Source organism: Protopterus annectens, chromosome 7.part0 (genome assembly GCF_019279795.1).
Source record: "Protopterus annectens isolate FY-2018-M chromosome 7.part0, PAN1.0, whole genome shotgun sequence".
Lineage (NCBI taxonomy): Eukaryota > Metazoa > Chordata > Ceratodontiformes > Protopteridae > Protopterus > Protopterus annectens.
Window position 1 is genome coordinate 1,529,771,848 of NC_056739.1, and position 12,932 is coordinate 1,529,784,779.

At 39.7% G+C, this 12,932-nt stretch overlaps 1 protein-coding gene across 1 annotated transcript in view; it reads left to right on the top strand.

The window, feature by feature from the left end:
• The first annotated feature begins 590 nt into the window (after nucleotides 1–590).
• The window catches only part of TSEN2 (tRNA splicing endonuclease subunit 2), a 456,866-nt gene continuing 444,524 nt past the window's right edge, over nucleotides 591–12,932 (top strand). Inside the window, exon 1 of the mRNA XM_044078068.1 lies at nucleotides 591–887. Within this exon, the coding sequence (XP_043934003.1) occupies nucleotides 699–887 (189 nt within the window). The 5' untranslated portion in view covers nucleotides 591–698. The remainder of the gene's footprint in view (nucleotides 888–12,932) is intronic.

The following is a 12,932-nucleotide window of genomic DNA, read 5'->3' on the forward strand; positions in this document are numbered from 1 at the left end:
ATGGTAAGATTTTACACAACTGTACTGTCTATCTGTAAAGCATACATCTCAATCTCTTAGCACAATAAATCTGGACAAAGCCTAAAATAATGAGGGACAAACGCCCTAAAATAGAGACAGGTTTTAAGTATTACTTTTTTTAAACTTAGAAAGTTGAGAGAATAAGATTTGAGATTGCACATATTTTCTGTAGGATATGAAGTCTGAAACTCAAATGTATGTAATTAGGTGACTTCAATCCTTTGTGATTTTCCAGAAAAAAATAAAAATTTTTAACAGACCAAAATTTGAGGAAAAAATATGGACAGTTGATAGCTATGCTGTAACTAAGTTGTTTAAATATTACGCATTTTGATAAACATGAAGCCTCATTTTCTTTCAAAAAGCTCGTCGGTCCCCCATGAGGGTGAATGAACGGGAACCCATCAGTTTTACGAACGTTCACTACAACTGCTAGAGAATCATTGACTCGTCAAATAAATTACCTACTTGGTATCCTGCAAAGCACATATCCAAGCAAAGGCAACATAAGATATTTAAATATGCCGCTTGACATTTACGTGAACATTCCGTCGCTGTCTTAAAAGGGTAGGCTGCGCGTGCGCTGTAAAAAATGGTTTTCCTGGTTCTCTTTCACGCACATTGATGGGGTTTTAGTGTTTGGTGGTGAATGAGTGAAGGCTGACGTTTTATAAGGCATGGCTGAAGCAATCTTTCAAGCACCCAAGAGGAAAAGAATAGTCTATGAAACGTATAAGGCACCTTTTCCTGTTCCAACTTTAAATGAGTTTGAAGGGGTAGAGCAGTTCAAAATATATAGTGCCGAAATCTTTAACAACAACGTAATAGTGAGGAATCCACAAGCTATAGAAGATTTGTATTGCAGGGTAAGCTGCTCACAGCTAAGTATTATTATGAGCTTTTTAAAAGGATCTGCACTTTTTTTTCACCCTAGATTGCGCTGAAGTAATAGAGGAAAAATGACTTTTGAACTTTAATGTTGTGTTTCATTATTCTGCATACGAGGTATTGGCTAGATTTTAAAATGTGAAAGCCTACATTATTACGTGAAAGAGATGTTAACAGTGCATGTTCTCAAAGTGAGTACTTCAAGCCTTCAGCGAAAACAATAGTAGAAGGATAAATGGGCAGTGGTCTGTCTACACTTGTGCTAAAATGTTTGCGAAGTGGGTCGGGGGAGGGGGTCGTGACATAACCTAGGGGGATGCAAGATTTAGTTTCTATTTAAAATCATCACCATGCTGTTATACTCATACGTTTATAAATATAAGATTTCTTCCAGATTTCCGTGGTTTTGCTTCAAAATACTTTTTTGCTGTTTGTATAGTTTGTAATTTTGCAGCAGAATGGTGAAGGTCAGTATCTGTGAAGTGCAGGCATAATGGTTGGGAATGCTTTCTTCTTCAAAACATTCATATTAATACACGACCTCCTGCTTTGTCAGCCTTCAAAGTGAATATCTCTAGTATCAATGGGGTCTTTGTACCTCTTGCTTTTGGCTTTATCTTTTTTTGCTTTGTCCTAGACTATATTTTTTTAACAGCAAGAAAGTTTAATTATGTAGGTTCATAGGTAGGTACTAGGCTATCTGCCCGAGGGCATTTATAAGCCTAGCCAGAGTGCGTCGGCTTTTGCCGCCTCCTCATTGATTAATTAACTGATCCTTTGTCAAGCAAAGCCAATGAAGTGATCCAGGGGTGTATTTTGTGTTACCCATCCACTCGTCAAGGTTTCTCTTGAAGAGTGTCTGGAATTTTGTTCCAAAGCATGGAGGGTCTCTGTGACAGGAATCTATCCCTCCAGCATGTTCTATTTATTGTTGTGGTGAGGTTTAGCTCACTAGAGCGCGTCGCTTGCAGTGACTTGGATTTCTTTAGGTGGAGCATGTCCATCAATTCTGAGTTGGACATGGCTTTGTAAGTCGGGCAGAGATCACCTCTGAGTAAGTGATATGCCACTGAGTACAGCCGGAGTTTTTTCAGTCGGGCTGCATAGGACATATATTTGAGGCCAGTAATCCTCTTGGTGAGGTACTTTTGTGGTCTTTCCAGCTGTTGGAAGTGTCTTGTGAGGTACGTCCCAAATGGGGCATTGTACTCTATGATGGGTCTAACGAGTGACGAGTAGAGGGGCACTATAACCTCTTTATTTTTAGATGTGAACCCTTTAGTAATTAGATGGGCCACATAGAAGGGTTTCCTAACTACTTTGGCAATATGATTGTCAAAGGAGAGATTACTATCTACCTGGGTCCTCAGATCTCTTATTACCTCTTCTATGTTAAGGGGGCTGCCACCTATGTGGTAATTCGTGGGTGTTTTATTTTTCCCTAACGGGATGACAGTGCATTTTTTGGCATATAGTTTGAGGCCATGACTTTGACGCCAGGTCCGTCTCAGTAAGGCCCTTTTGGAGGATGTCCGTGTCAGCCGGAGAGTCAGTTATGGCTCCCAGTTTTCAGTCATTGGTGAACTTGGTTAGCCATAGTCCTCCTGTGTTTGCCTGTACTTCTGAAGTATATGCTGAACAGTAGGGGTCCCAGGACTGAGCCTTGCGGGACACCACTTGTGACTGGTTTAGAGTCAGACCTGTAGCACGCTATTCTTACCATGTGAGTTCTGTCTGTAAGCCAGTTGGCAACCCATCTCGTAATGTAGGGGTTTATGTTCAGGCTGGTGAGTTTTCTGTAATACCCGAGTAGGAAATGGTGTCGAAAGCCTTGGCGAGGTCAAGGTAGGCTGTGTGAACCACCTTTCCCTCATCTATGGCCTTGGTGACTGTCTTGAAGAAGTCAACCTGATTTAGTAGGCATGATCTGCCCTTAAAGCCAAACTGGGTTGGGTGAAGTGTTTGGAGGTTCCCAATGTCTTTGTTAATGAGTTCCATGATGATGCGCTCTATAGCCTTGCAGACCAGGATAGTCAGGCTTATGGGGCGATAGTTACCAGGGTCAGTTGTGGCCCCAAAGTTGTGGAGAGGAATAACTTCCTGTGCGCCATTCTATGGGCACGTAGCCTGTGGAGAGGCTGAGGTTGAACAGCGTGTTTAGGTGGGGGGGGGGTTAGTTCGTTCTGTAGTTTGTGCAAGACGCAGCCTGGGACACCATCTGGTCCCATTGATGCTGTGTTTTTGGCTTTTGAAAGGGCTGTTTTCACCTGTGCGTCTGTGATTTTTGGGACACCACTTTTCCGGTATTGTTGTGGGCCCTTTTGGAGGTGAGGGGGGTGAAGTTTGCACTGAATCTATCTGCCAGGATGTTAATATCAGTAGGTTCAGTATATTTTGTGCTATTTTGCACTAGTTCAGTGCATATCTGCGAGTTGCCACTTAGATTCTTAACATAGCTAAAGAAGGCTTTGTGGTTATCTTTTGAATCCTTGGCTATTTTCCTTTTCGTAGTTAGCCTTGGATGATTTCTTGAGGGATCTCAGTTTCTTTCTGATACTGATCAGGGATGTCTTTTCTTCTTGGGATTTGCTTTTTTTCTGAACTAGTTTCCTCCTCCTATTGTATAGCCTGTTTATTGCAGGGGTCCACCTAATTAGTTTCCTTCTCTTAGAGGAGTGAGTCTTGGTTTTGCTAAGGATGGCACGATCCATGGATCCTTGTAGGTGCTCAGAGAGTGCATTTGTAAAGGTTTCTGCATCTTGGGCAATGTTAACCTTTAGCGTGGGGGCTGTGAAACTTACCACCTCTGTCTTAAATAAGGTGAAGTTTTCTTTAGAAAGTTTTTTACTGTGGTTTCCTTAGTTGGGGATGTGGACATCCAGAGTGATTAGTTTATGGTCTGATCTAACCAGTGACGGGTTGACCTCCGGTGTGGAACACCTGTCGCCCATGTTGGTGATGACCAGGTCCAATATGTTTTCACCTCTGGTAGGGGAGTTTACCAGCTGATCCAGGGCGTTTGAGTTGATGAATTTCTGGAAGTGCTTGGCCTGGGAATTTGTAGTCTAGTAGTTTTCCCAGTGAATGGTAGGGTAATTGAAATCGCCCAATATCAGGATGTTTGGTAGGACCTTCATGTTTTCCAGTGTCTGTAGAAAGGTGGAGTGGTGGTCCTGGATCATGGAGGGTGATCTGTAGCAGGCTACAATTTGCACTGCAGATTTGCCCAATGTTAGTTGCAAATGGATGATCTCAGAGGTGTATCATGCTGCGCCACTAACCTGGAGGTGTAGGTACCCTTGATGAATATGGATACACCCCCTCCTTTTGTGTTTCGGTACGTGTTCTGTGGCCGAAACATGTGTTATGAGTTGTAGCCCGGTAGTGCTGGGGTGCTCTCTGGAGCCGTGAACCAGGTTTCAGTTACTGCACAGATGTCGACGTTCTCCATACTGAGGAGTGCTTCGAGCGCGTGCATTTTGAGATTTACACTCCTGGCATTGAGTAGCATAACCCTCAGTTTTTTGTTAATTGTGCGGTTTATGGAGGTAGGTTTGACTTTTGAGCCTTGCCTAAAAAAGGCACTATGTGGGCAGCAAGAGCCTTGGCCAGTATTCGAAAGCCTAAGGGTGACAGGTGCAAGCCGTCTCTTGCGAAGCAACGTGGCTTGTCGAGCATGTCGTCCCAGGCTGACAGACACTGGATCCCCTTTGAACGACACCAGAAGCTTAGCCAGTTGTTGAAATTGATCATTTTTTCTTTATACGGAGGTATCATTCTTGGTGAGGGCAGGATGCTACTCAGGGTCAGGGTCATACCTTCCTGGGCTACATGATCAGAGCGCTCTTCCATGTCTCTTTCCATGTAGTCCAGAGAGGTACATCTCGGGTCATTCACACCAACATGAACAGTGACAGAGTCATATTTGTACTTGTTCTGGAGTGACCTGAGTGCTTGTGTTATGTGGCGGATTCTGGCTTCTGACAGGCAGCTAACAGTAACCTTCTACTTGTCCAGCCTAGTCAGTGGGACGTCCGTGTGCCTGACTATAGAGTCACCTATTACTAGTGTGTTAGGTATGCTATTTCGCCTTAAGGGCTGTGATTGTGCGGCACACTGATTTTGTGTTTTATGTGTTGTCTGGTTTGTGATGGGAAGTGCAGGTCGTATGGGTGTCTGCTTTGGAGGTCTCTGATGGTTTTGCAGGTTTTTATTTAGAGCCTCCGAGTATGATTTTGTGTATTTATGTGTATTTTTTGCCAGTGCTGTTTTAATAGGTCTGTGTGCGGCTGGGTTGTGGTACAAGTGTTAACCTTCTCCTCTTGATTGTCTGTTCCAGTCTTGGGTGGAGATAGCTTAGCTTCCAGTTTGGCTGTATAATTGCATCTCTCGCATATGTTAGTGTTTTGTGGTAGGAGGAGAGGGTTATCTGTGTACATGAGGCAGTTGTAACATTGCCTTAGGATACCCAGATTCACCAGCTGGACTGGAGAGTGCACCTGAAGTTGCCCTTTGGTCATGCCTGAATAGTAGGGTGAGCTACTTAGTCACTTGGTTGGTGAGGGGTGAATAAAGAGCCTTGCCCTGCTGGGCAGTCAGTGTCTGGGTATATTAGTGCTTGCTATTAGGTCTGAGAGAGTGCTGGGCTGTAAGATGCTTTTTTGAGTGCTTAGGTTGAGAGTTAGACTAGTTTCAAGGGAAAAACTGAAGAGGAGATTTAGTGGAGCCGGGAATAATTTAACCATAGCTAACCGGCACTGCCCGGTGCGCAAAACTGTGCAAATGCAGTTTTTATAGTAGAGAAATGAAGGAGATAGAAATTAGCCCAAAATGGCCAATAAATGGGCTGGAACCACTCCTCCAGGGACAGATAGGTTGCTCAAAGCTCGCCTCTCTCACAGGTGAACAGAGAAACTTCTTTCTATCCAAGTAAGGTATGGGCAACTCAGAAACTAGTATCACAGTCCTGAATTCAGCACGAGCCTGAAAACTGGACTATACTAGCTTAGAAAGGCAGGAAACAATGAATGCTTTTGTTTTTTTGAAAAGATAAGGCAAAAACAGTAAAAAAAAAATACACTTAAAACAGCTTTAAATGACTACTGACAATCAGAAAAGGCTATCGCACTTTAGTACAGAGATGAATGAGTCTTTAGACAGGCAAATTAGTATGTTGCTATATTCTAAGTGACTGTGGTATTGATCCACCGATATGTGAAAGAGATGGTTCCCACCTTTATGGCTAAAAATAAAAAAAATAACAAGAATAACATTTTGTTGTACTGTATAATCTCCGTAAAATTTAGTCACCTCAGACAGAATTGTTTTGCCCCAAGAAATGGACCTAAAATCAAATGTTTTACACTTAATTTTTGTTAATATGTCGCTTTTATATCTGTTTTATGAGTTCTTTCAAAACATAAATATCCACATGTAGTAATGATATTACTTTGCTGATCTTTGTAATAATATTGTTCCTATTTTTTATAATTATTTCAGTAGTACTTTTGTGTTTTTACTAAAATATTCTACCCCCAGATATTTTGTCTATAATTGGCACCTTCTTAGACTCTTTGGATAGCATTTTCTGGTACCATTAGTGTCCTTGCTGGACCCTTCATCTTCAGGGTTGTCTTTTTTGACGTACCATGTCACCAACATCCAGGCTGCATAGTGGTATTTAGATAATTTGATCATGGCTGCCTTTCTGGTCAAGGGTAAGTTGTTTGTCGTCTGCTTTCAAGTGCAGCAGCAGTCATTTTCCTGTGGAAATGATGATGGTCATCCATCATTTTCTATTTGAAGATTTCATTGTATGGTACTCTCGTAGTGTGGCTTTGATTATTTGTTTTCCTGCCAGTTTTCTGCAGGTGGCATGGTAAATATTACATATAGCAACCTAGGAGATGCTGTCAGCAAGCAGTTTAATTTCTGGATATGCTGACTGAGAGGTCAAATTTTGCTCCTCTTTCCACAGATGGTGTGACCCTCCAGCATGGTTATGCCGGTTTGGGAACTGTGGGGTGTGCAGTCTCCCAAAGTGCCCTGGACAGAATTGGCAGAGTCTTCTGGATGATTGAGAAGTCATTCAGAAAGACGTGTGTATGTAAGCTAGATATGCATTGTTTCTATAAGTAACCAAATTGCAGTGACAGTCCAAGATGTAGTCTTGCTCGATAGGTAGCTATTCCAGGCTTTCTTGTTATGTTGAAAATTACTGTTTGTGTGTCTTATAGCAACGGAATACCTTTGAAGCCCAGTCTGTGGAACAGCTCATCAGTTTGCCAGTTCTACAGACTATTTTCAACACCTTCTGATCCCATTTTAACACTTTAAACAGTTTCCATTGTGTGTACTATTTTTTTTTTTTTTTTTTTTATTTGAATTTGCCTTCTTGCATCTGGCTTTACCTTGTTAAACGTGGGACAGTAATTTCTGTTCAGAAGTAATGTTATTGGCATCCTGTTGGTGATTGGATGTGTGCCATTAAGGTAATTGAAGAAAATGGCTGTTTTGTGTCATAAAGGCTTACAGTTAGGGCTCATAGCTTTCACAGTTTCTTTGAATGCTTGCACAAATGTTTCAGTCATGTGGTTTGTGGTTGTACAGTGAAGAGTAGATACATTATTTAAATCCATTTTACTCGGTCAAGTTAATTTCTTGCGCATATACATATATATATTTAATGCTGCTATTTTGTTTTCAGATAGAGTTGCCTTCCTTTGGATTACTTTAAGCTATTTTCAGTATGCCTTTACTACACGTAGGAACACCAAATCCATAAAAGGACATACTATGCAAAGTCTGTATGAATGTATTGTCATGGTGCAAGTGGTCATTTCCAAGGCTGCAGTAGTACTGGTTTCTCATGCTTTTCAAGTGGTATTAGTATTACCTTGTTGCTCTGTTTCCTTGTATTCATTGCTGTTTCCCCTAGTATTGTGGACCAGCACTGCAGCCAATATGTTATCATGCATAACCCTTTCTTAAGATGACTATTTCTAGCAGTGACTGCATAATCTGCTTACATTTTTTTTGTGAGTATCGGTTGAAGTTTTTTACTTCCCGTGCCAGACTAAGGTATTTTCTGTCTGTATGGACATAACTGCTTTCATCTTTAGCACATTACCTTAAAGCAGATTCACTGGATCTCTTTGTACCATCTTCAGGATGATGCAGTAGAGCAAAGTGATCTGTTCAGATTATTGTTCTCCTCACTATTTCATGCAGAACTCCAGTGAGTTCAGCTGCTTTCATACAATACATGTTAGTGTTAGGAGACCTCGGCCTGCCAAATCATTTTCTAAATAGTAATGGCAAAACATCACTATAGAAAAAATGATCCACTGACTTGGTTGCTTACACTGAAATTAATAATATAACAAGTAGAGGTAATGACTTGCTGGATATAACCTGCATTATACATACAAACGTGGGTCCACATACCTACGTGTGTGTGTGTGTGTGTGTGTGTGTGTGTGTGTGTGTACGTACGCATGTAAAAAATTACATACATACAGACACATATATACATACCTACGTGTGTAATATGTATACATATACGCTCATATGTAGATACACACAAACACATACATGCACACGTACATATATCTCCAAACGTGTGTGTGAGATGTATGTATGAATTTGTGATCATATTGACAATTTTGTTAAGGGCAGAGGTCAAACATTAAGCTGCATGTTGTGGAATTTTAAATTTAAACCGATGCACTACCTTAGATGCTCCCAGCTTCTCAACATTCATAATGTCATCAAGCAACTTCAAAATTGTCCAGACATTATCTATGTCATCCACTCCTACAAATGGCTTGTGTCTTTACACTCCACAGATTAGCTCTTACAGCAGGTAACAAAAGCTCTTACAGCAGGTAACAAAAGCTAACAATTCTACCGTCAATTCTGTGTACTCCAGCTACGCTTCTAGAATCTGGAACAGTATCCCAAATTTTCTTGAACAAGACCCCACACTAAATTCCTTCAAAACACAACTAAAGTCTCATATAATAAACTCGCGCTTCTGTCAGTAGTCCTTTTCAGGTTAATGTGCCTGTAAAATAATTTCCCAACCCGTAACATCCCCTATCCTTTTTATCTTCAAAGGAAGACAATTACAGTACTATTCTCCAAGTTATATTTCAATTTATTATCCAAGTACTTTTTCCCAGTCTCTCCTCTTCTTTATCACTATTTCCCTGCATCCGCCACACTTACTATCTCCTATTCTCTTCGGTACTTTTCCGTTATTGGGTCAACACTTCGAATGAGCGATATATATCCTGCAAAAAAAATTGTGTACCGCTTGGCTGCATTTTTCTCTCTCTCTCTTTTTTTTTTTTTTTTAGAAGCTTTGAATGCTTTCTGCTGTTATATGGATGTTATCAGCAAAATTCTATTTATGTTAAGGTGAATTTCTTTAAATGTTTTCATTTCAGAGGAAAACTGTACATTATCATGCAACCTCAATTCTACAGCCGTACTATGGTACTGTTTTCCTCTTGCCATGTCTTTTACTGCTGACCACTCAAACTTTGATACTATTTAATGCAAGTGTGTAAAGAAATGAGCAGTTAGTCTCTTACAGGCTGTGTTTCATTTGCAATGTATTTGAAAGCAACTGAATATCCGAATAATAGCTGATTTTATACTGGCTACTAATACTGACTGCTAAATGTTGACTGTTGCTTGCCAGTAAGAAGTACAAGTACCTAAAAGCATGTGCATTTCATCTTCTACTTGTCGTGCTTCATTGTTCCATGTGTTTACATTCATTGTATGGCTAAACGATAGTGTTTTATCACTCAGTACGGTCTCATTTCACAGCATTTCATTTATTGGACTGGCATAAATGATGATTTTTTTTTTTTATTACTCGACAGTGCTCGATTTTTCACTGCATTGAAGTAAATCGGAATGGTGTAATATTAGTGTGTAGTTATTCAGCATCAGGTTTATATACTGTTAATGAGAACTTTTCTAGGCAAAACTGCTAACATCGAACTGAAAAATAGGTTATCACTTGTCAAAGCCTATAAATCGGCATGGTACGCAAGCAGCTGTTATCAACTGCTACTGAATTGCGAAAATACAAATTCTTACATGCCGTAAAGAAGAACCACATTTTGACATGTGCATTTCGGCTATGTACCAGCGTTCGGCAAAAGAGGGAGGTTTACTGTTAACAAAAGGGTAGTTAAGGGCATCTCATTATGTTACAGAGGTAATAGAGGTGAATGTATTACACCTGCACAATAAAACAAAATATCAGCAACAAGAAATACTTAGTCTTGTACAATACATGTGTGCATCGGAAGCATAAGAAAACGTAACTTCCTGCTTGCACTTCGTAGTGTCAGCAATTAAGAATAAATGTTGATTGACATTGTCATTTTCCTGTTCCTCTTAATAGAGTGAAACAGAAATGTATGTGAAACTGAAATACACGGACTTCTACTTAGAGAGAACAACAGGGCTTCAAATACAATATTCAAAGCACTCATTTGAAGTGTGGCCCCGATAACGGAAAAGCACCCTCTCTTCTCCTTAGCTTTTCACAGTGATCACATTTTTCTGACTCCAAAAGTGTCTCAACTTATCTATTATGTATCCCACAGCCATCTGACTTTTGACTTCCTGTTTTTAAACTGTACTGTAACTGTTCTGTATTTAAGTGCAGTTTCTATTTTTTGGATATCACTGTAACAGCTTGTATGTTCTTAGTGTAATTATTGTATATGCACTTATTTGTTATCCCAGTTACAATAATTCACATAAATAGGTTTTATAGATAATCTCTATTGTATATGCTGTCAGGTATAACACCTGCTGTGTTATGTCTGTAAAAACCTGTTTATGCCAATTATTATATCTCTACTTAATTTCGTAAAACTTGTATTTGGAGCTTTTCTCTCCAGCCTTCAGCTGAAAGAGTCATGCACCCATCTGTGCTTTTATAGTAAACAAAAACAATAAATAAGTAAATAAAAATTAAGAAGCACAGTACTCTGCCTTTTCTGTGCCTATATCTGATCCACAATAGAGTATGGAAGTTTTAACCCCTGTCACAAAGGTAGAAAATCTAGAGACTGGTCATTTAACTTCACAGATAACATAGAAGGATTAAATTACCATCAGAGGTTAAGGAAGCTAGAAGTATTCTTCCTAACCTATACTAAAACACAGTTGGAACAGGTTATGTTCATAAAGCTGTCACTGATGCATTTCTCTTTTGGGAGGAGGAGGTAGAGCGTAAATCTGTAAGAACATTTGTAAGAACAAGAAACACACAGTTTGGCTCACTGAAAAGAATGTTGAGACTTGGAATTTGCTGCCTAGTGAAATTGGAGTGATAATCTAGAAATTGTTTTCAAAAAGCAAGATTAGGTTAATGTTTTGGTAATAAATGTTTTTCTCTAGTTATTAGACATGCATATGGATACTTTCATTGCCTGCGTTTTTGATTTTTCATCAGCTTGTTGCCTAAATTATGTTTTTGGAGTGTGGACCCTGCAAAGGATACATGGATGCTAAAATATTTATGACCTGGGGACCAGTATTATAGCCAGTCTTATCACCCATACCCTTACCTTGGGCTGAAAGGTTAGTAGCTATAGTTCTCAAAAGCTTTGGTTCATTGAAGACCAATGTGGTTAGAAGGCCCTCATCCATATCACATTAAATTGTGTTTATGAAGGAGACCAAGGTTCTTAAGGTTTGAGGCTGCTGCTCTTTGGATTGTAGGCCATATCTTTTGAGATTTTTAATAAAATAATAAATGTAGATTCTTGGAGCATTAACATGGACCTAGGAGGGATATAGGATGGTAATCCTTTGAGTGGAAGCTGTGATACATGTAGGAATTGTGATTATCTTTGTTCCTTTCCAAAGTAAGGGCCACGTTTATAGAGAGTGATTGATCTGTAGAAGAGTTATAGAAATAAACGTAGATTAGGATAAGTATGGATCCAGGTCCCCTGCAGTAAGCTTCCTGTAGTGAGTTTTTAAGAATTGCTTGTCCATCTAAATCAAGGGCTGTGGTAATTGCATTCCTTACAATTTCTCATGTACATTAGATTGTTTCTGTTGAGGCTGGTGAGATTAGCAGAAATGATGGGTGATATTTTAAGTACTTATAGATTCGTAGGTATGTAGGTAGTAAGCAATGCAGTCCAGGGGATCTTTAATGAACCTTGCTGAAATTCCCAGTTCCACCAAAGCACTGTTTGGTTAAGTGACTTGTTTAAGATCACACAGTAGGGAAGTAAATGCTGAGAGAATCAAACCTTGTACCACTGGGAGTCACTCAACAGCTCACAGTCATAATTATCTTTGCCAACTGCCAGTTTGCAGAATGAAACTGTAAATTAGGAGTAGTTAATGCAGTGCATGGTTATGGAAACATTTTCTCTCATAGGTTCTTCTGCCAATTCAGGATTTTTACCTCTTTAAAATTTCTTTGTACGGTGGAGATTAGCATGCTGCTTTGTTATTAAAATTGATGCAGTTTAACTTCTTGCAGTTATTTGCATACATTTTTTTAACTGAGAACACAAGTCTGGCAGTTCTTGCAAAAAATTAAAGCTGTGAACTGTAGTTCCTTTGGTACAGGGTTTGATTCCCTCAGTCCTCATTTGCCTGTTGTGTGACTTTCACTAAGTCACTTAGTCAGGCATTGTTCCTGCGTCACCTCTGAAATGAAACTGTGTGTCCACTGGGCCTATCTGGTTATCAAATGGGTGATAGTAGTGGTAGCAGCAGAGTACAGATTTCCTTTGTTTTAGTGGTTGCAAATTTGTTGTGCTTTTTTCCTGATCTAGTATGCTTTAGTTGATAGGTAACCCAGAAGAATTTTTTTTGACTGCCTTTGTGGTTTTAAGATGGTAATTACTTATATCACAGCATTATGGAAGCAGTGCAGTGTTGGGTTCATTGGGTAGAAGCAGTTTTTTGCAGGAGTAAATACTTTTTAAAAAAAAGTTTATGACAAGGAAGAATGTAATGGAACTGGA